The following is a 25,614-nucleotide window of genomic DNA, read 5'->3' as shown; positions in this document are numbered from 1 at the left end:
AAGCATATTCCTACTCATAATAAAAATATAATGGCTAATATCATTAAGCACTTACTAGTACTATATGCCAGGAACTCATTTAATTCTCATTCTTTGGAAAGTAGGGACATTCGTGTCTAGTCTTCACCGCATACTCAGTGGAGTGAGGGTAATAGTGACTTAGGAGATACCAAGCTGCAATCCATTTCCCTCTACACCCAACAGCGCCCTCTATGAAGGCTGTGCCAGGGGTTCATCTCAGGCCTCTGCAGCCTCCCAGCCTGACGCTGCTGCCACACTGCAAGTCTGCCCCGGCCTCGGCCTCCGGCAGAGCTCTCCATCAGCCTGAAGCCTGGCCTCGTCTCATCCTGCGATCAGAATCACAGGTCGCCCTGCTAAGAGCGACACACTCCCACCCAAAACCAGTCCTATCGATGTTTACTAGACCACGCTTTCCGGGTATTTCATGAGGACAAACACTGAAGAGTACTCACCTTCTCTCGGGGGTCTGCCTTCTGCTGGAGGTTTGTTCGTTAGCACCAGCATCACGTAACTATTATCCTATCACTACTCACAAGGCGTTTCCCAAACCACTGGGATCCTGCTAGCACGTTCATCTCAAAGTATTAGTTTGGTTTTTAAGAGCCTGAGAAGCCACTTACTTTTTAAAAAGGAACATGCGTAAATATGTGCAGATTTTCCAGCTAAAACAAGAAAAACACACATTAGCCTAACATACATTCTCGTTTGAAACCTGGGATGTTGGGGAGATGAAAGGCCATTTCCTGTTGACTGGGGTTTTCTTTGAGGTGGAGGATGGAACAGAAAGGAAATGGAATAAGCAAGCTGGATCATCCCAGTAATTTTCTAGGAGATTCAGCCTTAACCATTTCCAAAATGCAAGAAGAAAAAAGTTGCATTAAAATTCAAGTGTACACCTTTCTCTGGGAGGTGTTTGGTGGTAAGGTAATCAAGTATGAAAACCAGCAATTAAAATGGCGTCTGGAACCCCACGTTACTGCCCGGATTTAGTCAATACATGTAAGGTCACACACATGGGCTGAACTTCCTGAGCTTTGCCATCTGTAACCCAGGAAATGGACCTCCCAACCCTGGGAGAGGTGGGTGTCTTCTGTAAAATAAGTCCCAATGACCCCTGGAAGGAATGGCCGGGGCACGGCTCTCAGAGTCCTGGGGCCTCATTCTTTGCCCTGAGCATAGCGTTAAACGGGAAGCTGAGGCATATTAAAACAGTAAGAATCTGAGCAAAAATCCATTTGAATCAGGCAGCACTGAACCCGAAGTAGGTAGGAATATTCCACCAACAGCAGCTTGGGGACAGACGGTAGAGAAAAGGCAAAAGCAAAGCAGGGAAACGACTGGCTCTCACTGAAGGCCTGATGGGCTGCTGGTGATGGTTGTCCTTGGGATTTCATTCCTTCACCCTGATGCGTCTGCAGGCCTTGACTTGGGTTTGCTCATGTAGCCACTGCAGCCCCAGAGCCACCTCTGGACTGAGCTTGTTTAACTAATTCAGCGGCAGTTACCAGGAAGATTTTCTACTTGGTTTACTCCGGTGCTTGCTGTTGCGCCTACGGTGAAACTCTCCCTTCAGAGCCAGGATGGGTGGTGTCAGATCATAGTCTGCCTCCGCTCCTCAGGAGGTAAAGTCCACTGGCCGGGAGCCCACATCGGCTCTGAGGTCCTCTCTCACATGCTCACTTGTTCTCACAGCACAACGTGACGAACTCCCTTGGAAAAAGAGTAATATTCTAGAAAACTAGAGTTTATTTCTCTTCCCGGAGTGTCTCACCTGTGGAGGATTCCTTTGCTGCACACCACGTCCAAGGTAAGACGAGAATAGGATTGTGCATCGGGGTTGGTTTCCTATCATGTTTTGAATGACCCACGGGCTTCTCTCCCAGCCCAGCTGCTCACCACCCGGCCATTGCGCATGCCCGGCCGTGGATCCTCGTCCCAGTAAGGAACAGTCTGCCTGCGGACCTGACAGTGGGAAGTGAAGCATGCTGGACCCCTTCCCCAGGACACAGCCATTCTCTTTCTTGCTATTTCTCTTTGTACCATTTGGGAGGCGGTAGCAGTTATGACACTTCGCTCCTGAATGCCATTCAGCGTGTTCTCCTGCAGGACAAGACCACATCACACCCGAGAGGCGTGACTTTGCTCACAGCCCACAATCCAGCTCCTCCAGCTGACCTCCCCAGCTCTTCACCGTTCCCGGCCCGGGGTCCACTCCAGGAACAGTTACTGCATTTCGTTGTCACGGATACTTAGCCCAGGGGTGGGGAGCATCAGGTCCTGCCAGGGCATTAGGGGTGAGTTTGACCAAATATAGCAGGCTCATTTTTAAGCTGATATTTTTGTACGGCCTGCAAATGATGTTATAAATATCCAAATGGCTTACGGCAGTTTTAAAAAGGTTCCCCAACCCTGATTAGCCCCTTAGAATATTCTCATTTTAGCGAGGGCTTTGTAAATGGAATTCCTAGCCCAAGGCAACCCGCCCTTCTTTTAAATTTCTCTAAAGCTCACCGAGGGCAGTGCAGAGCTTCCCCTAGGATCTGGCGTGCAGAGCTGGGGGAAGACACCGAGGACAGTGCTAGGAGCCGCCACCACTAAGGTCGAGCTTTGCAGTTAACTCCTTTGAAATTCCTGCCTGAAATAAACTGAGTGGCCATCTTAGTGCCATTCAAACTGGTGACAAGAGATTTCTCTGCATTGGCTTTGAAATCCCTCAAATCACAGCCTGTCATTAGCTTTCCTTCCTTCTCCCATGATTCTGCCTGGATCGTGACTACAGGAAAACCAGGGACGGGGCATTAAAGTCAGGCAGCCTTTACACGTGACTCGGACACGCTTCAGGAGCTGTCTGGCCCTGTGAGCGGCCAGCGGGAGCCGGAAGCAGCCTGCAGGCCAGTCCCAAAGTTGTACAAAGTCCTGCTTGCGTTTGGAGGTGAAAATCAGTCTATAAACAGCTTCAGAAACAAGAGGAAATCATCCATTTTTAAAGAGTTGGGCTAAAAAACAAAATTACAAGTGGTTTTACACTGCAGAGAAAAGTTTAAAAGTTTAGATCTGGCCCTAACCGGTTTGTCTCAGTGGATAGAGCATCAGCCTGCGGAATGAAATGCCCCAGGTTCGATTCCGGTCAAGGGCATGTACCTTGGTGGCGGGCACATCCCCAGTAGGGGGTGTGCAGGAGGAGCTGGTCGATGTTCCTCTCTCGTTGATGTTTCTAACTCTCTATCCCTCTCCCTTCCTCTCTGTAAAAAAATCAATAAAATATATATTTTTTAAAAGTTTAGATCTGTTTCTTGTCAATGGAATAAACTATGTCTTGGGTTTGTCCCAGGGACCTGCACCATGCGGAGGGCGGGGAAGGCCCCACCCTACACCCAGGCCCTGGATGGAGGTTGGGGATGGATGATTGTGCTTCACTTCTTCCTGGTAAGGATTTCCTTTCCCTCCTCCCGCCTGAAAGGCGGCCTCTGGAGGCCGAGATCCCTTATGAAACCCTTGGCATTTGAATGGGAAGGGGGCAGAGCCAGGCCAGAAACTGCCAGTGGTTGCTCAAGTCAGCGGCCCACAATGGACCCAGGTTGAAACCGTCCACCTTGAGCAAAAGCAAAAGCATTCCCCTCTGGTCTCGTCCTCCTCCTCCCTCCCATCCCTGCACCACAGAACGCTCCAGTCACCATCAACAGTCCTGCCCTGGCTACACGACAGTTAGTTTTGGGGACAATCACACAATTAACCACCCCGGAAGTAGCACTGGCAAGGGCTAAAGCGTTTTTGGGTGGGGTCCGCACTCAGCCCAGCGTAGACATAATTGCTGGCAGCGACCTCCTTCACTCACAGGGGATGGGGACATTTCCTCCGTCCTGCCTGCTGCCGATTTGCAACCCTTCCCCACCAGCCACACGAGCTAGAATCGGGCCCGTGTGTATCTCTGATGTCTGGAGAGGGGAGCCCGTTTTTTCTCCTTCATCCATAAGCAACTGGACTGGGCACTTCTTAATGATCTCCTCTCCCCCTCACCCTGATCTGAATGTCAGCATAGTCATTCTAGAATATCGGTGCATCCTATCACAGCTAAGCCCCAAACACCCCTACACATGGGCACTAGCTCCAAAGCTCCTCGGGTCCCCAGATCAGCTTACTCACAGACACCCCTTCCCTCCCGACCCTCCCTCCTCCCACAGCCCGACAGCGCAGGCCTCCTCCCTGGTGAGAGAGAAGGGAAAGTAAGGAGCAGAGGTCCTCGGCCAGGACTTGTGTAATACAAACTCCCTAACAGACAACCACTTGTGAGACATGGGCCTCGTTACCAAAGAACGTGGGATCTGTGTTACTAGAAACCACGCTAAGGTCTGAGAGCCCTTCCTGTGGCTGGGCCACCTCCCCAAACGCAGGCTTTGCAGGATGGCACTGTTGATGATCTGTCTGGTTCTCCCCTTTCCCCCCAACAACCACCCTGCTTTGCCTACAGTATCCTCAGGATAGGAAGTTATTTAACCAATGTAGTTGCTGGTAAGAAAAACTGCCTCATAACCAGGTTAATAAACAATGTCCTGCTTTTGGGGGCAAGGGGCGGGGGGTGATGCTGCTTACAAAAGCGTAAGATATATTAGGTCCCAAAATGTTACCAAGGAACTCCGGCTCATCGCCTGCAGTGATGAGGCCGGTTAGAGCCTGCTTTGGTGACTGCTGGGGTCCAAGTGCTTTTCTGCAACAGACGAGCTCCCGAAGAGGTGAGGGAAAAAGCCGCCCACGACATGTTCTCCGGGAGCTCCTGGCTTTTAAAAAAGGACTCATCCTAAGCTGCCACACTTTACATATTGGCATGACTGCCAACATTCAGTCTGCCTCACTGGCTGATGTTCCATGAGGACAGGGACCATGTGTTTGCTCACTGCTGTAAGCCCAGACCCTAGAAATAGCCTGGAACATAGCAGGCATGTAAGAAATACCTGTTGGTGGGTGGATGTACCTACTGATGGGCAGACTTCTGACTAAACAAGAAGGTGGTAAATGCTGAAATTGTAGATGGGCAGGGGACTTGTATGACATGTTAGGAATCTTGGTTTTTATCTTGAGGCTCTGAGAGCTAGTTAAAAAAAGAAAAAAGAGCCCTAACCGGTTTGGCTCAGTGGATAGAGCGTCGGCCTGAGGACTGAAAGGTCCCAGGTTCGATTCCGGTCAAGGGCATGTACCTTGGTTGCGGGCACATCCCCAGTAGGAGGTGTGCAGGAGGCAGCTGACTGATGTTTCTCTCTCATTGATGTTTCTAACTCTCTATCCCTCTCCCTTCCTCTCTGTAAAAAATCAATAAAAATATATTAAAAAAAAAAAAAAAAAAAAAAAGAAATGAAGCAGGAGTGATGGGATCAGATCTGCATGCCAGGAAAATAGCTCCGGCTGCAGGGTGGATATGGATTGCTGGGGGCTAGGCCTACACAGGGGCATCCATTGGAGGGATGTTGCAATGATCCAGGTGAAAACACAGTAAGGCCCTAAGTTCTGGCGCAGCAGTGGGGATGGAGAGAATACAGATGTGAGCTATACTGAGGAGGCAGACCTGTAAGACTGGGAGAGTAACTGCAGTTCAGGGAGAGAGTCTGAGTCCTGGGTTGCCTCGGGCAACGTGGAGGCTGATATATGCCACTCAGTGAGCTGGGGGACGAGGGAAGGGGGGAATGTGCGGATGGCTTGGACGGTTTGACTTTGGACAGTCTGAGGGGCGTGCGGCATAACCAATGTGGTCAGCAGCCTATGTGCATGTGGAGCACGGGGTCTGCACCCTGAAATTTCTGAGTCACCAGCATCCGTGGGGGTTGGAACAATGGAACGGGTGGGTCAAAACGCCAGGGAGAGGGAGGAGCAAGCAAGAGCAATTAGTCCTGGGGGAATGGAGACCTAGGGAACTGGTGGAACTGCCCGCAGGGGAAACAGTCAGAGGTCAGTGGTCCAGACATGCAGCGCCCCCTAAGCGAAGGCAGAAACGTCCAGGAGCAAGTGAGGAGCAGAAGCTGCTGAGAAGTCAGATGTCACAGAAATGACAATGGGCTGTTGGTGTAGCAACAGGGAAGTCTCTGATAACCTCGATACGAGCCTGTACAGTGGGTGCTGAGACAGAGGAAGTGCAGATAACCCAACAGACTCTTCTTTCTTTTGTCTGTGAAGGTCAGGAAGAGCAAGGGGATGCTAGAGGGGTATCTAAGGTAGAGGAAACTTGCTATTAAACAGTAATTTCTAACAAAGCCTGATGCTCTTTATTCAAAAGGGGCCACTGTGGCTGAACCAGCCCCAAGACAATATTCTAATTAAAAGGATCTGGATGAGGAAGTTCTTATGGGGTAGGGTTGTGCCCTTAAAGATAAAAAGGAAATGACGGTGCTGGATCAGCCACGGGAAGATTTCAAAGGCTTTTGTTTTGGGGTGAGCCCATTGACAATGTCTGATGTGGACCCAGACAGGACTGAAACCCAGCCACCTTGGCCCAAAGCATGGGATGAAATCAGATTTGTCCAGTCCGCTTACCGAAGCGGAAATCAGGCTTGGGGAAAAGACTTCTAATGTCTGAGTCCCAAGAAAAGCAGGCGTGCTCCCCGTCCAGGGAGCACACCCTTACCATTCCCTTCCCCTTCCTCCCCACAGGCGTGCACCTCCGAAACTCCAAAGGGCCCCATGGGACTTGCCCAGCGAGCGATGGGCAGCGGCAGCTCGTCCTGGGCAAACCCTCTGAACTGTCCACAGGCCCCTTCCTCTGACTCCTTAGTGAGCCACAGCAGCCCAGCGAGGCCCATTTCCCCGCCTGATCTCTCTTCTGCTGCTGCTTCTATCCTAGGCCTCACGGTTCTGGGAACCGTGACTGTTTCACGGTTCCCAGCTTTAATAAGCATTCTCTGAGGGAGGGGGTGGGGAGAACAGAAACAAAGTTGGAAGGTTACAAGTTAAGGAAGGGAGGCACAGTAGACGCAAAGGCTGACCTTGGCCTTGTTGATATCCACAGGGGAAGACGCAAACTCAGTGATTAAATACAAGTCATAGTTACTCACTACGGCTTTTCCCAGACGTCAAAGATGGACCAGAGGCCAGGTTCCGAACTGGGAGACCAGTAGCTAGCCAAATTCAGGAGACAGAGGTCAGCATCCTTTAGATGCCAGCACAGGACCCACGTCCTTTAGATGCCAGCACAGAAAACATGGTTTAAGAGGAAGGATGTTTTCCAGAATGATGCCTCCCTGTGTCCTTGCTCATGACAGGGCGCAATCACCACCAGAAACAAGTCTGGGTCGTTGGAGGTTCTTGCATGTTCTGTAGCCCCACTTCCTGATAGAAACACCTCTAGGTACATTCTGTTGGCAAAGTGTCCTAATGAGGGCCTGATAAAATAGTTTTCACTTTTAAGTATAGAGCCCTGGCGTCCATAGCATTGTTCACTGTAAATAATGAAAAATCAGTAGCTTCTATCAAGTCAAAATGGGAAAAACCTATTAAGGGACCTCCTCACCACCCCCAACTTTTGCAACCTCGGAGCACCACCACTGGTTTAGTACTTTCTCCAGACAGGAGAGACTTCTGAAATGCGAGTCCAGCTTGATTCTCTAGCAGGTGGGGCTGAGGGAACGAGAAGGCAGGCTCTGACTAGGCTGAGTGGGTAGATGGTAGCAATAAAAGGGAAATGAGAAGGAAAAGTGGGCATTGGAAAGGGAAAGACTTCCGTTTTGGATGAGTTGACATGAGTTAGACATGGTAGACAGTTATATAAACAAGTTTGAAACTCTTATATTAACGGTTAAAGATAACAAAATCATAGTTAATAATTTGAGTATTAAATGCTACTTAATGGCCCCTGAATTGATGGTTTGACTAAACGATTGTTCAACTTTTCAATGGTGCAAAAGTGATAAATTACATGAGATATTCAATGCTTTATTGTAAAATCGTCTGTTGGATGACTCTGCCCAACTTAGTAGGCTATTGTAAGTGTTCTGAGCATCTTTGAGGTAGGCTATGCAATAATGTTCAGTAGGGCAGGTGTATTAAATGCATTTTCAACTAAGAATATTTTCAACTCATGATGGGTTTATCGAGGTGTAACCCCAGCACAAGTTGAGAAACATCTGTATTAAGTACTTTGCCAGAACTTTCTCAATCTTCACAGTCCTGTGAGCTAGCTAACATTGACTTCATCTCACTTTACAAAAGAGGAAGCTTAACTTCTGTGAAATATAAAATGTACGAAGCTTAACTCTACCCCCAGCTGGATTATTTCAGAAATAGTTTGCCCAAGCTCACACCCCTAGTAGGAAGCTGAGCCAGGACTCAGGCCAAGGAGGCTGACTGTGCAGACAGGCACTTAACTACTCACCATGAGTACGTGGGTGGCAGCTAAAACTGGGAGAGTGACTGTCTATGGGCATATTAGTATATACTAGCACACCACAGAAAGAAAACCTGACCTCAAAGGAGAGCGCCTCCTAGTGGCCATGTGACCCAACCAGGTGACCTGGCTTACTCTTGTCCTGGCACAATTAACAGTGCTCCCTTTTGCTCTCAAAAGTGTTTCAATTTGGATAAATTACTATATGGCCATCCTACTTATATATCAGGTGATGAATGGTACTCAGCTCAAGAGCAGAGTTAAAGCAAAGCTAACCCAGGAACTGATAGGAACAATTCATCTTTTGGACCAACACGCATCTCTCACAAAGGTAACTGGACTCGGCTGTGCTTAACAGATGCTAATGTCATAGAACAGTAGAGTAGGGGTTGATTTGGGTTCAAATCTCAGCCCCAGCACCCCCATCTTCAGCAACTTCTTTAAACCCCCATCTCCTGATCACTAGCACAATCGTGACACCTACTCCCCAGCCTTGATGATTCAAGGGGACACTCATGTCAAGTGCTTAGAGCAGCTCTTCAGGGATGACCACCCCATAAAACACAAAATGTATGAACGGTTAAGTGGTGGCAAGCTGGGGAACCGAACCCCGAGCAGCTGTAACCCCTTTGTTGCACCCTGACTTGGACTCTCTGCTTTCATTTAGGTCAACATGTTTGTGCTGGGGATGACCAAGACTTTTGCAATTTTCTTCGTGGTTTTTCAAGAAGAATTTGAAGGCACCTCAGAGCAAACTGGCTGGATTGGCTCCATCATGTCCTCCCTCAGCTTTTCCGCAGGTATGAAGGCCAGGGATAAGCTCGCCGGCTGGCCAAGGAAAAGGCCCAGAGGGCAAAGCGCGGCCACCCTCAGGCCGTTTATCAATACCGGCGGCCGAGAGGAGGAAAAGCCTGCGGTGTAGCCTCCACCTGACTTGGTGAAACTGGGAAAACCACCCAGTTCAAACAGAGAGAGGGGGTCCAACACCTAACTGCATGGCTCCGCATGCCCTGCTTCTTTCCAGTGCCTTCCCCTGGGTTCAGTGAGCCACCCTGGCCGCTGGGAAGTCAGACCTCGGAGTTCTGACCTGATCACCTAAGCATTCGCAGAACACGTTGGGAACCAATTCCGCTTCCCGCAGTTCTGTCTGGAGCCTAGCGTGGTGCAGAGGTTAAGGAGCAAACTTGTTCTAGTCATAGGCCACCAGACGCACTCTCACTGTGTGGAGGTTTTGCAATGCTTTTTCAGTAAGCTTCACCTCCAAACCTGCTTATTTAGAATTTTCTCCTTAAAAAACAAAGCAAATAGTGTGGACTGGGACTAGGAAAACCCAACACAGGTACTTTTGTGAAGGACACACAACACTCCGGAGTGTCTTCCTAAAGCCGCTCATTTCAACGGACGCCAGGATAAGGGACGCTGAGCACTCACCTAGCACCAGCTTTTCTTTCTCCCCAAGGCCCCCTGGTTGCCGTTATCTGTGACACATACGGAGAAAAGGCTGCCTCCGTGCTTGGGGCCCTCCTCGTTTCTGGTGGATATGTGATCAGCAGCTGGGCCACGAGCATCCCCTTTCTGTGTGTGACGATGGGAGTTTTACCTGGTGAGTCCACTGTAAAAAGGTTAGAAAATGGGAACTAGGCACCTTCCCTCTTACTGGCCACGTGTCCAAAAGGCCCAGTTTCATGATCTCGGTCCGGGAGAATATCTGGGCTGGTACAGGGCACCTCATGTAAGTGACTCCAACCTATTCTGGTTTTCTTTTTAGGTTTGGGTTCCGCTTTCTTGTACCAAGGAGCCATGGTGGTGATGAGCAAATACTTCAAAAAACGATTAGCGCTTTCTACAGCTATTGCCCGTTCAGGGATGGGACTGACATTTCTCTTGGCACCTTTTGCAAAAGTCCTGATAGATCTATATGACTGGTCAGGTGAGTCATTCTAAGTTTCTGACCTATCAACTCTGCAAGACTTCAAGTTCAGTTTTTCCCCTTGAGGACTGGAGGTGAAGGTGTATGGAGCCAGAGCAGAAATGATTTCTAAAGAATCATGCTCCTTCTTGGGGAATACACAGCAGCGAGGTCTTGAACTACTTGCAGGCTCTGCCAGCCACACCAGCAGCTCCGCGTTCAGCCCAGGGTCCTGTCTGGGGCAGAGAGCGCCTCTGTGGGCTGGAAACACCCTGCAGGGACAGCAATACCGCTCGGGAGACAAGGGCACCCTCTCCTGCCACCACCAAAGCATTCTTTCCAAATTCTCCCTTTAAGAAAAACATCTGCATTAAAACATGCCTCCTCCATTACACTCACTAAACCAGAACCAAAAAAAGAAAAGAGAAAAAAAAGGTAAAAAGATTATGTTCCTTAATATTTTTACACAAATGAATGAAAATCATTCACTTCACCATTTTCTTTGTGCCTTACAGAAAATATCTGGATTAAATCATCTTACATTCCTGGGAACATGATATGCACATATGTATATATATGTCTACTTCTACAGAAAGAGACATAAATTCACAGAGCAGTTGTGCAGGAGTCTCACGAACAGGCCCAGCTGACAAATCCAGGACAGGATGGCGGGACCTGCGGCCAGCCCTGTCTCTCGGAGCAACTCACACCCCTCAGCTTCAGTCACGCAGAAATCAAGACCTACCTACTCGGCTTCAGAGGCAAAACTGGCACCTGCCTTCTTTCAAAATTTACACCCACTTCAGAACATTTCACGTCCCTCTTCAAAACACCATGTAATGTTCTAACATTTGAAATAGCTCCCCCGGCTCCTCCAAGGAAACCCTTGTTCTCTTTTCCTTTAGCACAAATAACTCCCCTTCCAGGCCAGCTTTCTGATATCCTATCTGCAAAAGGCCACCGTTTCACAAGGATACGGCAGTGTGTGCGGCTCACATGGTGAAGTCATCAGATTCCAATACTTCCAGTTAAAATCAGGAGACAAAGTAGTATCTCAAGGAATTACCGCACTATGAGTATTTAGCAACACTGTGAATGTTCTGAGCCCGAGAACAGAGCACTGTGAAACGAGAGGGGTAATTTTTAACAACTTGGCGATTTCTCTCTCCGTAGGTGCCCTTATGGTATTTGGAGCGATCATCCTGAACTTGGTGCCTTCGAGTATGCTCTTGAGAGCCATCCACAGCACAGGCGGGAGCAACTCTGGCAGGAAAGATAAAGGTAGCCGTCTGTCTGCCAGTGGTCCAGAGGCAGGGCGTGGGACCGACACGTCACACTGCAGCGAGACACCAGAGCTCCCCACCAGGGACAGGACTATGCAGAAGGTTGGACACGCCGGTGCAAGTTTCATAGACTCCCAACACCAAAACGAAGAGGTCAACGGGCCACGCGGGAACAGACTGCTCCTGACACCTAAAGACACACGTTTCCAGCAGAAGGCTAATTCGTGGGGCTGTAAACAAAACCTCTGTGATAGTTCTCTCTTAAAGAACCCTTTCTTCTGCATATTTACCTGGTCTCTTCTCTTCAGTCAGCTGGCATATTTGATCCCTACCTTCCACCTGGTAGCCAGAGCCAGAACACTGGGGATCGACATGATGGATGCCTCCTACCTCGTTTCTGTGGCTGGTAAGAAAGCCTACTGCAACCTCACACTCAGACAAGCAAACAGGAAGGTCTGGTTAGTTTTTCATTGGTGTCTGACACAGTAGACATAAAGTATTTGTTGGAAAATACAGTGTTTTTAAAAGCTGGTGCTTAGTGGCAACCACCACCCGATGAGCAAAACAAATCCCAGGTAGATAGCATAGTGCACTGGTTGAAAGGTTTGATTCTGGAGCTAGACTTTCCGGGTTCAAGTTTGTGCTCTGTATTTCCGAGCTGTATGACCTTGGGCAAGTTATGTGCTTTCTCTGTGCCTCAATGTCCTCATCTGTAATATAGGGCTAATAGTACCTACCTACCCTGATAAGGTTATGATTAAAAAAGTAACGTATGAGAGGTTTAAGATTATGCTTGGCCCATTGTAAGCATGCAATCATGTCTACTAATATTTGTAGCTAATCGTTTTCCACTTGAACTCATAGTTAAGACATATATATGCCTGTTGAGGCTAGTCACTAATGGATTGGCTGATATTTTAAAAATGAGAAGGGATTAAATGGAACTGGTTAGCTCTAGTTATCTGGAAAGTCTCGGTAGCTCACAGTGACTTTCCTCTTGCAAGACTATTTACCAAGCCTTACAAAACTGACTGCACTCCGCCTCCAACTACAAAGGTACTCTCAGTCAAATAAAATGTATGTACACACACACACAAAAGATACATAGCTCAACAGACGTTCTCACTAAAATGTCTAGTAGCATCAATTTAGATCAGATTAGGGCTATATAATGGAACAAAAGAACGTAACATAAACTCAGTATGTATCCTAGGAAATAACTGTAAAAATACAGAAATGGTAGTATTCTGTATTTTTATTTCCTTTTAATGTGTGTGTGAGGAGCAATTTATGTTTGAACTGTAGGAAAGATTTGAAACATAAAACCACCACAGCTCATGCTACTCTTGGGTAAAATCTCTTGGTATTTAACTGCTACATTAGCTTCTAATAGGATAAAGGTTAAGAATTTTTGTTATGAAATTGAGCGAAATTGTGGTTCTTACATTTTGTTCAAGTTACATCTTAGCTCCAGTGTTCAAAATATGACCTCCCATTTCCAGACTTCCTACATATTTTCAAGTTAAGCATAACAACCTTTGGAGAAGGACTTAATTTTCAAATCCTCATATGCAATTATAACAGACTCCCACCTCCTTTTTCTTTTTGTAAACATAAGGCTTTATTATTTATACTCATCATCCACCCTCTGACTTCCCCAGGACACAACCGGAAGGCCCACTAGTCTTTACAAACCCACACTTCCTTTTTGAGGAAGGCTCCCTGAGCCCGGGTCCTCTGTAACCAGGGACTCCCAGCTCAGTGGTATGAACTTTCTGGTAATTTATCAGATGTGTCTGGAGTACTTAAGTAAATGATATAATCTACTGATAGGCAAATGAAACCATTTTTTTCTCGTGTGTCCTAGCCTAAGGATGAAGTCATATTACTTAGGAAAAGATGCCTTAGGCATTTACATTCTTCAAAGGGGCTGGGAAAAATGGAATTAGGATTTCATAAGACCTTTCAAACTTCTTCTAGGTATCACTGAGGTAGTCAGTCAGATTCTCTCTGGATGGATTGCTGATCAAAACTGGACCAGCAAGTACCATTACCACAAGTCTTACCTCGCACTCTGCGGCGTTACTAACCTGCTTGCTCCGTTAGCCACCACCTTCCCACTACTGATGACCTACACTGTCATCTTTGCCATTTTCTCCGGTGGTTACCTGGCATTGATACTTCCTGTTCTGGTGAGTAGACACACTCATTAACATTGTTAAACCATTTAGTAAAAGCAAGGATGAATAATAATCTTGCCCAAAGAGAATACATATTTTGTATTAATTTTGCAACTACAAAAAACATTACACACAGCCAAGGCCTCAGAAACCCTGTAGCTATATCCTAATCCAGGGGTCCTCAAACTTTTTAAACAGGGGGCCAGTTCACTGTCCCTCAGACCATTGGAGGGCCGGACTATAGTTAAAAAAAAAAAAAAACTATAAACAAATTCCTATGCACACTGCACATATCTTATTTTGAAGTAAAAAAACAAAACGGCAAAAACACCCGCATGTGGCCCGCGGGCCGTAGTTTGAGGACGCCTGCCCTAATCCATTTACTCATCTTACCTCGGGGTTGGAATGATGGGAGGACTGTCCACAGGGAACAAGAAAGAAATGGAAACCAATAAGGGAGCAGCAGGATTCCATTTTGCTGACCAGTTTCCCAGGTCAGGCTTCTGTTCACTTCTTTCCTTCAGCTCCGGAAACTTCCTTGGCTCCCTCTAAGACACAACCCTGAAGAGTTCCTGAGAGAAAAGGGCCTTCCTGACCAGTGTGGCTTCTCTCTTGTTGAGAGAGCTCTGTATTTCAACAGAGGCATTTAAAAAAACAACAACACTCTTCTCCATTTTTACCCCCAATCGACTTCAAGTCCTGGACCCAAGTGGAACCGACATACAAACTTCTGGGTTCTCCTTAGCACCAAGTCCCCAATGTGCCAGAACACAATCCCTGGGCGAGTTCTGGCCTCACGGCCACATTAGCTTACTAAGTGCTGCGGGAAATACACGAGGCTTAGGCAAAAGCCAAACTTTCTCAAGTTGAATCAACTCCGCATAATGTCTGATTGCTTACAAACCAATGGTTGGTGCTCAGTCTCAGGTGGATTCAAGAATCCCACTGTCAGCTAGATTGTAAATGTTATTTCCTAACAGAGAAGAGCAGCGAGGTTCAGGGGAAAAGGTACCCAAGCCCCCAAAAAGACTTAACAAAAACCAACGTTCCTTACTCATTAAGGGGAAACACTACCTGCCTAGCGAGACTTCTGGTCCCCATTTGCCTCAGCTCTTTCACAATTCGGAGCACAGGGCCACCCACATCACCCCAGAAGCCAACGGTTCAGTTTGAGATGACCAGCAGTATGTGTCCCCTGGTAGGCACAGGTCTGCACAGAATCTCACCCTCTATCTGGCGAACAATGAATTCTAATCCCTACAGGTTGACCTGTCTGGGAATTCTGCAGTCCACAGGTTTATGGGACTTGCCAGTTTCTTCGCTGGGATAGCTGTCCTTTCTGGACCACCGATAGCAGGTAACCGTTTAGCCATGTTCTGAGCAAATGAAAGAAAATGCCGACTCATGATTAACAGGAACATGTAATGACAACATCAGGCTAACAGAAACGGATGGAATCTGTGCTGTTCCTGTACCAACCCTCCCACTCCATCGCCAGTCCAGGAGAACTGAGGGTGAATTCAGCAGATGTGCAGTAAGCAGGTTCTTATAGCCTCCTGGGCGTCTTAGAGCAGAGATTGTACGTATGTCTCCTTATTTGGGAAGACAATACAGTTTTACCAAATTTTCAAAGACCTATGATGCTTAAAAGAAAAAGAACCACTACCATTTTTACCTAAACAGGAGTCACTTTTATAGAGCTTGAAACTGCAACTCTTCTCAACATCTTTTTTTAAAAATATATTTTATTTCAGAGAGGAAGGGAGGAGAGATAGAAACATTGATGAGAGAGAATCACTGATTGGCTGCCTCCTGCACACCCCCTACTAGGGATTGAGCCCACAGCCTGGGCATGTGCCCTTGACTGGGATCGAACCCAAGACCCTTCAGTCCCCAGGTCGACGCTCTATCTACTGAGCCAAACTGGCTAGGGCTCAACATCTCTGATGGTCAAAGAGGGATGGAGGCCCTTCACTTTGTGTCTGTACCAAAGGTGGGAGGATACTAGGCCTGAAGGCCACAATCTCTGTGGAGATGCTTTGTGGGACCGCTGGTGAACATTAAACACAAGCAGAGTAAAATCTGGGGGAGTTCTGATCATGTAAGTTAGCTTTAAGACTGAAGTGTGTTGGTTTTTTTACTCGCTTTCTACCTAACTGGACATTTAATCCAAGACTATTAAAAGTCTAACTACTTATAGGGAACAGACTTCAGTATTTTCCAAACTATAGTTCTCAATATATTGGAATGTAGAAATTACTACAGCATTTCCAAACACCCACAAAAAGGAATTCAACTGAAAACTTACTTTTGCCACCTTTAGTCCTGAAGTGAGGCAGAAAAAGGATCTGATCTTGCCCACTATCATTCTTAAAATTGGTACAAATATACAACCAAATCCTTATTTGCACGTATGAACACACATCTTCCCATGTTGTCCAACTCAGTCTATACTTCATACCTGGAGAGCAGGCTAGGATATAAGAGTCAAGCCAGAATTGTTCTCTAGGAACTGGTAAAAGAAAACCAAACACCAGAGACACCTGGCAGAACTACTTTATGGCCAGCGCCCAGGTCAGTGAGGTTCAGAAAACAGCCCAAGTACAGTTTGCTCATGCATTTCTTTCCATCTTGATCCCTCTTCACTGGGTCCAATGATGCCTGGAACTCTCAGCCTAGCAGGCCAAAAGCATAGGGCAGTAACCAATTCCAGTGCACAGAGCATCTCATGCAACTGAGAAAGGCAAGTAACTGAACTACATACGACATGTTTAGAGATTTTACATTCCAGTTTTTGTACACATCTTAAAATATTCAGAGGTCCGTATGTGAGAAGACAAGGCATGTTTTGTGAGGACCACTACCTGAAAAGGAAAAGTTGCAGATGTGTGTGTGGGTCTTGAAATCAATGTCTTGGGTCATGATCTTTTCATTTATCTTTGAATGAAAAAGGATAGACTACAACAGAGCAGATTAGAAAACAGTGCATCACTTTATTGGGAAACTTTTATTTTACACACATACCTATGTATTATAAGTATATGTGATACAAAGTACGTTTCTTGCTATCAGTGAATAAAAAAAAAAAAAATTACGAGCCTTTTATTACCCAAAGTCCACAATGCCCCAGCTGTGAGGAGAAAGGAAGCTCATGGTGAAATTTCTACCTGCTAATTCTGAGCATGTTATTTAGGCAACTATATATTTTATAAGTTAAAAAAAAAAAAAAAAGTCAAAGAAAGTGTTAAGGCTGCTGCTGAAAGCTTATGTATAGATTTTTTGGTCTGAGAGTGGCTCGCAGTACCTTAACAAGATGACGATAATTGACATAGAAGTGGTTAAATGTCCTTCTCTAAACCAGGACCTCTCCCTGACCGCAACGCTGCACTGCGCACTCGGTGGGAAGGAGAAACTTCAGCAAGTCTTTGTCTCTGTAACTCATTCCTCTGTGAGATGACAGAGGACTTGACAAAGGCCATTAGGTTTGTTCCTAAATTCTGACTTCAACAGCAACTACCAAAGAAACATCAGAAATGCTGCCTTAAAGATTCACTCAGTTCTCAACACGACTGGGCAGTTCCATTACTGTCTTTAGCTTTAAATAAATCAACAGGCTTTCTGGTTACAAAATATTAAATTCTCAACCAAACTTAGATCTTCAAATTGTATGAGATTCTCATTTTTTTTACTTACCTGTTAGATCTGTTATTACCAAATCGCAAAAGTTGAAATTCCTATAAAAGATTACAGGCATTTGAAATTAGGACTCTAGCAAACAGTAAAACTCCACAGAATCCCCAAACACTAGTTAATAATGGTTACATCGGTTATCTGAACAATATTTTTCTCTTTCCTGTGTGGAAATGAAAAAGAAAAGCAAGTTAGTCATATACAGCATATTTTAATAAAACACAGAAAGAAAACCCATATGAATCATACTTGAGTTTCTTAAAAACACACTTTTTTTCTTTTAAAAATGTAAATAGAGCATTTGGCAAAAAAATTATTTATACAACTTTAAAACCATGATTATGATAATATAGTAGCAACAAAATTCTTTTATCAATAGGGACCGAAAAGGAGAGAAGTTTAAAATTACTCCCTAACAACACACCTCCTCCACAAGCCACGCCCCTGCCCACTGCACCCCACAGCCCGCCCCTCCTGTTCCTTTCCAATACTTAGTGACAAATTCCTGGTTAATAATGTGGCCTGCTGCAGACTAGGCCAGCGTTAGGGGGTGTTCTGACCTAGGGTGCTCAGCAGACCTCCGTATAGGCCAATGTCCTAACTCAGCCAGGCCCAACTGCTGTTTTTGCTGGAAGCTGCATCCAGATCTACATGCTGGCACCAAGATGGAAGCCTTGGAAAGTTGTGGGAAAATAAAAAGCACTGCTATTTTAAAGCATTATTATATTTCTAGTACACCCTGTTAAAAAATGTAGGCCTTTAGACAGCAATATAAAAACAAAAATAGTGCCTTGGGCAAAAATAAATAAGTAAATAAGTAAATAAATAAATCAAGTATATAGTCATATTCTCCAACATACCAGTCAAATGTAAGCTGCTTATGTGAAATTCCTAATCTTCTATCCAAAGGCATTTGATGTGTGAGCTCAAAATGTTAAAGGCTCAGTTTCATGTAAAAATAAAACCAAGGGCCCCTATTGGCTGCCTATAAAACAGAATTGAATATACTTTCCCTCTCTTCCATATACCCGCCCATTCCCAACTGATGAGTGTACATACTATGCTAATATATATTTACATCAATCCCAATTATCTTCTGAAAACTCCCTTAAAATACCAGAAACAATTATTTGATAGCTCAGTATTCATTCAATAATTACCAAGCCCCTTATTAGCACAGCTCTCTGCTAGCTGTTCCGTGGGATACAGAGAAGACAATCTTTTCTTAATGCTCCTCCATTGTTCACTGAGTAATGGCACATACACAGACAGGACCCAATCCTAAAACCAGCAATCTGGCCCTGGCTGGTTTGGCTCAGTGGATAGAGTATTGGCCTGGGGACTGAAGAGTCACGGGTTCGATTCCGGTGCCCAGGTTGTGGGCTCGATCCCCAGTAGGGGACGTGCAGGAGGCAGCCGATTGGTGATTCTCTCTCATCATTGATGTTTCTATCTCTCTCTCCCTCTTCCTTCCTCTCTGAAATCAATAAAAATATATATTTTTTAAAAATTTAAAATAAAAATAAAACCAGCAATCTGAAACCTCTAACACTGAGAATACAATGTGCATTCTTCTTCCACTTCATGAACAGAAAATTTAGGTTAAGCCATGTCTCCATTTTCCTACCTTTAAATGAAGACTTTCTGAGCTGTGGTATAGAAAGAATGGCCATCACTCAATCCAGCGGGTACCTCACAAAAGTGTTTGTTGTTTTTTTCAACAAACTCAAAAAATTATTTCTAAGGCCAAATAATTATAAGTTGATTGTACACCAGCACAAGTTCAAATTAACTAGTTCCTAAAGGAGAAGTACATCTCTCTCGTACTATTACAAAAAATACCATGGAGTGAAATTGGTAATTCTGCACTAACTCTTCATCTGTGTTTTATAAGAAAAGACAGTGGCTAGATGAAAATTCATCCAAGTTTGCCTCTGCCCCACTAACACAGATAAGTTCACCTCCTCATGAAATAATAGGTCATTTCCTATGTCTCTTCCTTCCTCACTTCAGATACAATATTAAGCAAATATTACGCCCAGTCCTCACTCCATCTGTTATCAAGCATTCGCTCCACATTTATAAGTCATCTTGGCCTATCAGTTGGGAATTTCTCCATGGCCTGAAACGGTATTTGAAAAACAAACAAACAAAACAACTCAACCTTTCGGTCTGCTATAAATCCCTGGAGGGTGGAGAAAGTGGGGGACAAGTGAGAAAGCAGAGAAAGCTTGTCTGTCCTCTAAATCCGGAGGGATATATTATAACCTGAAGAGGCAAAGGAAAACCATGTAAATCATCTCTTTATCCAGTGATTTACCCACAAACAATGCCCATGGAAATTTTATTTTGATTCTGTATTTCCAGGATGGATGACTCCGTAAAAAAACATAAAAAAAAAAAGAATCCCAAATAGTTCTTTAGTGTGGTTTAAAAAGAGGAGGAGGGTTAGTCCTTCCCTTGCAAATATATTCCTTTGCAAGACCATGGATTCAAGCTTCAAAATCCTAACACAGACCACAATCATTTTAGTAAAACCCACAGCACAGAGCCAATGCCCAAAGCTCACCCAATAAATCTTACTGCAAGTTTCTATCATAAGGCGTTTGGAGAATTATGGTCTTAAAAGACACTGAGGTTGAAATGTGGTGCTAAACCACACTTCCCAAGATTATTGAAAACATCTATGTATTTTCCCATCATGGCACTTATACAAAATACGTTATAGTATACCCGAATACAATAAAGCTGCTGACGGCCAGCCAGCAGCTCCGGTGACCTGGGGATGAGAGATCACTGTCTCAGTACACCCTTGGAAGCTGGATGCTGTGCTGCAGCCCATCAGCTGCAAGTTCTGGTTCAACACCGGCTAGTCACTTAGAGAATTCTCAACCACTAACTTGAACTAGCATCAAGGAACTTTGGAATTAAGGACCTTCTGGGTATATTTCAAGTTTTCACAAGGTGACCAACAGTAAACCTCATAGTACTAATCCTAATAAAAAAGATGAATAACTGAGCTCAATCAAGTTCTAAGATATTATAGGTATGAATACTTTTTAGACAGGTTGTTAAACTCATCTTTAAACCGATAGATCCTCCCTTCCTCCAACTGATGGACGGAGTATGACATAAACTCCACCTGCGGCCGGACATTCCTGAACACCTTATATGGACTGTACATTGAACCACCAATCAGCACCTGCCATATACCCTAAGCCCCCAATTCCTAAATCCATAGGCCCCTAACCATGTACCTTACATGAAACCACCTATCAGCGTGTGCTGAGTGCCCTAAGCCCCGTCCCCTCTTTTCCTCCCCTTAAAAGGCACTCTCACCCCGGCAAGCTCGCGCTCGCTCTCTCGCTCTCTCTCTCTCTCTCTCTCTTCCCTTTTTCCCCTCTGGAAGGCGGCCGGCAGGGTGATCGATCTCCAATAAAGCCTGTGTCCTGGTATCCCACGGTCTCCGGCCCTCTGTTTCATCTTTCATAAACATGCATGGCTTAACCCATAACATTAAATAGTTTTAAAACATTGACATTTTATTAAATGAATTTAAAACCCTAGATTACAAATCAAACTTGACATATTATTCTAATCCCTTCTGTGTTCACTGTTAAGAAACTGGTTTGCAAAACTAATGAAGGAAGCTGAGCCCTATCTTCTTAGTTGTTTTAAATGATCATAGGAAACATTAGACATTCCTGCCCAAAACATGGGTTATAGAGCTACAGATAAAGGAAGTGATTTGGAGAACAAGTTTTTGTGCCTAAGAATCAACTGGGCACCAGCCAGGATGTACCCTTTCGGGGAACCAATGAGCGATTAACATGCATCTCGGGTGTCTGGAGACACTGGGGGACAGCAGCTTAGGAAGTTGCTGGCGTACCTCAGGGGTGGCCTCACATGGAGTGGACAGACAGACATACACACACTTTCCTGAATTGTGGCTGGTATCTATTCAAGACTTTCTCTGCCATTCACATGCTTTTGCTTCAGCCACAAAGGAACCCAGACTTTTGAATGTCAACCATGTGTGTGTTTCCATTTAAAACAGTGGCTTTTGAACTACCAACAATAATTTCTTTTAAAAATATATATTTAGAAGCATTAAACTGTGTAGAGTTGAAAGTGCACTCTTATACAGATTTTTCATACTATTCTTTAAAAAGTACAGAGATCTGATAAAATCTGACCAATTATACAGCGTTCTTTTATTTTTCAGTGGTGGAGAAAGGCTACTTATTCCAACCAAATAAAGTAAATATTTCAATGTTAACCAAGTTCTGAATTTAACTTACCTAGCAGCCACGTAAAGCTAAGCTGATTATGACAACTAATACTTTCATAGTCAATCAATAATGCATCCTACATTTCACCTCATATTTGCTATTATAAATAGACTCCTAAAACTAAATACTCAACTGTACATTATAATCCTACTGAATGGCAACTGGGTCATAGAGATAGGATAAAAAAACATATATACTAACATCTCAATTATCAAGTATAAAGACGAAAAACAGATTTAAAACCAATTATTTCATTAATCTTTCATGTTTCTAAAGCAACATTCTAACTTTCAATGTGTGTATGTGGGTGAAATTAAGGCTTATAAGCATTTTCTCTGAAAATGTTTTAGGATCTCTGGATTTCTTAAAAAAACAACTCATTTCACTACCTTTAGCTGTGCTCTCCTGACCTTTAGCAACACTGTTTATCGCCATACCCAAGAATTTCTAGTCTTTTCCCAGAGTATTACTTCTAATACTGCTGTCTCATAATTCACAGGTTATATATATACTGGTAAATTTGCTGTACTGGTGGGACTAAGGCAGTGGTCGGCAAACAGCGGCTCGCGAGCCACATGCGGCTCTTTGGCCCCTTGAGTGTGGCTCTTCCACAAAATACCACGGCCTGGGCGAGTGTATTTTGAAGAAGTGGCGTTAGAAGAAGTTTAAGTTTAAAAAATTTGGCTCTCAAAAGAAATTTCAATCGTTGTACTGTTGGTATTTGGCTCTGTTGACTAATGAGTTTGCCGACCACTGGACTAAGGCAACAATGACAAGAGATAAAAGGGAGTGTGGTTGCTTTTCACACTCCCTCCTTCCTAGAAATTTCTAGAAGTTGAGAGATTGGTCAGCTATTTTTCAGGTATATAATATAAAGGTCAATCACAATCATCAAGGACTTGTCCTGGTAGGTTTCACCCACTCTTTTGCTTAACTCCAAGAAGCACTTGTGGTCACTGATCAAAAGGAGTCAATAGGTAAAAAGCAACTTAAAGTTAGCTGAATTTAAGAGGCGATAAAACATTCCATTCACTCATTACATTACGAACAAGAAACATACAGCGAATGAAACATAACTAAAAACATGACGTCTATTTCAGAGCCAAATAAGAGAACAAAGAGGACAGGGCATACTCTACCCTTCCAGTGAGAAATCATGTTCCAAGATATAAACAAAAATCAAAAGACACAACGTAAGTTCCCCGAGGGCAGACGTCCATCTTTGTTCCTGGGAACATCCCCAGAACCGTGCCAGCGTACAGCACCAACAATTTTTAATAAATGATGAGAATAACAGCTTTAACTCTCTAAGTGTTTTGGATTTTAAATATAAAAGCCATAATGTAAGTTTGCTTTTACAAACATGAAATGCATACACTCTCTAGAAAAGGGGCTGTCCAGTGTGGTCAGTGGACTCCCCAGAGACCTTTTCAGGGAGTCTGTGAGGTCAGAACTGTTTTGTTTTTTAAAAGGGGTTTCACTTAAGTTCTAGTATGTGCCACTAGCCTAAGGATTTCGAGGACCCCTCCCCATTCATGCTTTGAAAGAGCATGTCAGGGAGAATTACAGCCATCATTAACTCACTTGACCAAATAGTTCCTTTTCATATGCTCTCAGGGTGTCCTGAACCTTCCCTTCAAAGCCCTTATCACTTGCAATTTATGGGGTTAACACCTAACCCCCGACTAAACTGTACAGTCTGCGAGAGCCGGGACCGTGTCTCTTTTGGGTCATTATTGTATCCTCAACCCCTAGCACATTGCTGGGAACATAGTAATTACTCAAACATTTGTTCAGTGAGGGGGGGTAGGGGGAATCAGTTCTCTTAATTTTTTTCTTTGGAAAACATTAGGAATTTACAATTATTTTCTTTGTTAAGAATGGTGCCTTCTAATAAAATTCATCAGAAAATGAAATGGTAGGTGTCCCTCATTTTCCCCAACTTCTATTCTAAGACCAGAGATGAGTTCTGGGTCCACAATGACTGTCTCCATGGGTTGAGTCCCTAAACCAAGTGAAACTGAGGTAAGTAACTCCGTCACTAGAAATAAGACAGGTAAGGAGCTGGACTAACTTTCTAAGAGGTCACAACACAGACTGGTTAGGTTCATGGCTGAGAATGACTATCGGGAAGGTTTGCTTGGCTAACAGAAACCATTCCTTCCTTCCAGGCTGGTTATATGATTACACCCAGACATACGCAGGCTCCTTCTACTTCTCTGGCACATGCTACCTCCTCTCTTCAGTTTCCCTTTTCTTTGTACCACTGGCTGAACGATGGAAAAGCAGAGTCTGACTGGAAGGAGAGAGGACTGCAATCAAGTACAAGCTTAGCAAAAGAAAAGCTAAATTAGTAAGTCATTAGAAACAAAAGAAAACCTACAGGAATAAGTTACCACCACAAAAACTCAGAAGAACAGTTTCCTCATTTGTAAAATAAGAAGGCAAACCAAATAGTTTTTAAGGTTCCCTTTTCCTTTGCCATTCCTAAGAATGATTGGTGGTAAGAAAGGGGTAGTAGCCATTGAAAGCATGCCATTTGTTAGTACTTAATAGGTTATCATTTTAATCAGATAAAGCAGCCACCTTAGTTATTAAATGAAAATCAGAATGTACTGTAATAATAACCAAACTCTCAACTGTGCATTGTAATTCAGTCAATAAAGTAAGTGAAGGCAGAAACCATTTTCCTTAATTTAAGGTATTAAATATATCCATTGGTTGACTAGAAGTCTGAAATCTGAATATTTAGTGAGTATAATATTATATACCCCAAAAAGTTTATCTTTGCTTATTGATTAGAGGCATTTTTTATTTCTTTGCATTGTTTTGTTTCTTAAATTTTCTTTGATAAACATGTATTGCTATGTAATAAAAAAAATTTTGTTAAAAAAAATACCCTTTATTTCAAGTTCATTTACATAGCATTCCTGCCCATCCAAACAATATTACTTTTTCCCTACATCTAATTATCTGAAATATTCAAGCTAATTATCTAAATGGTTCTTGAGACCTACAAGTTTTACATGAAAATTAAATAGGTGGCTTTTAATGGGAGATATCCTTAAACGAAAAGATTCTTCTTACATATGGAAAAATTATGTTAACTAATTAACAATGCCACTTAGACTAAGAAATTACATGTCAATAGAGAGCCCTTCATTACTTGGTGATTTTAAGAAGGAAAAAAACACCTAGAGTTCTCACTAACACCAACCTCCTTTAGCATCTCCTTCAGAATGCTCCTTTAACTATTACTGTTGTCATTGTTATTATTATTACATCTTTCCATCCTTTTCTGCTTTAAAATAGCTATTGATCTCCTACAGAGAAAAATCCTAAACTGAAAGCTTGGTTTTAGCTCCAAAGTGTCACACCCTCTCACTCCCTGTGGACACCTTTGTGCAAGGTTTGCTACCAGCTACAATCCTACAGGCTCAGGTATCCTTCCCAATCTGATTCACTCAAAGGCCACTCCTCTGAAAAACTTTCTTGGCATGAAAGCATTCTCTCACCTGGAACCCCATCTAAATTTTAACAGAGTGCCATGTGAGCCTGCATGTCAACCACCGCCGTCAGTCTGAAAGATCAACCAGGTGGATAATGTTTTATTCACCTTTGCATTCCCCAAGGCCCAGCAGAAACTTTGGACCAAATTAATCTGGGTTGGAATCTCAGTTATCTTAAAAACAGTAGTTGGCCCTATTTAAAATGTTTAGGGTTTACCTTTAAATGTAAATATCTAACTTCTTTTTTTAATTTTAGATATATATTCTTAAAAACCCACCAGAAACACCACTCCTCTCACACACACAAACAGCAAACATAGTTAATATTCAATCCCAGCTCTGCCACTTGTTACCAGGTGACCTGA

The 25,614-nt window shown here is 44.1% G+C and overlaps 1 protein-coding gene across 1 annotated transcript; it reads left to right on the top strand.

Annotated features, from left to right (window-relative positions):
- Positions 1-1,693: 1,693 nt before the first annotated feature.
- Positions 1,694-24,036, top strand: SLC16A4 (solute carrier family 16 member 4). The gene is given in 10 exon segments (XM_054711852.1): positions 1,694-1,762; positions 1,765-1,828; positions 3,353-3,447; positions 9,054-9,186; positions 9,846-9,989; positions 10,155-10,316; positions 11,469-11,984; positions 13,559-13,770; positions 15,022-15,115; positions 23,912-24,036. Coding segments are annotated over 10 exon segments (1,614 nt in total).
- The last annotated feature ends 1,578 nt before the right edge of the window (positions 24,037-25,614 follow it).

Source organism: Eptesicus fuscus, chromosome 22 (genome assembly GCF_027574615.1).
Source record: "Eptesicus fuscus isolate TK198812 chromosome 22, DD_ASM_mEF_20220401, whole genome shotgun sequence".
Classification (NCBI taxonomy): Eukaryota; Metazoa; Chordata; class Mammalia; order Chiroptera; family Vespertilionidae; genus Eptesicus; species Eptesicus fuscus.
This window is presented reverse-complemented; position numbering and strand designations above follow the sequence as displayed.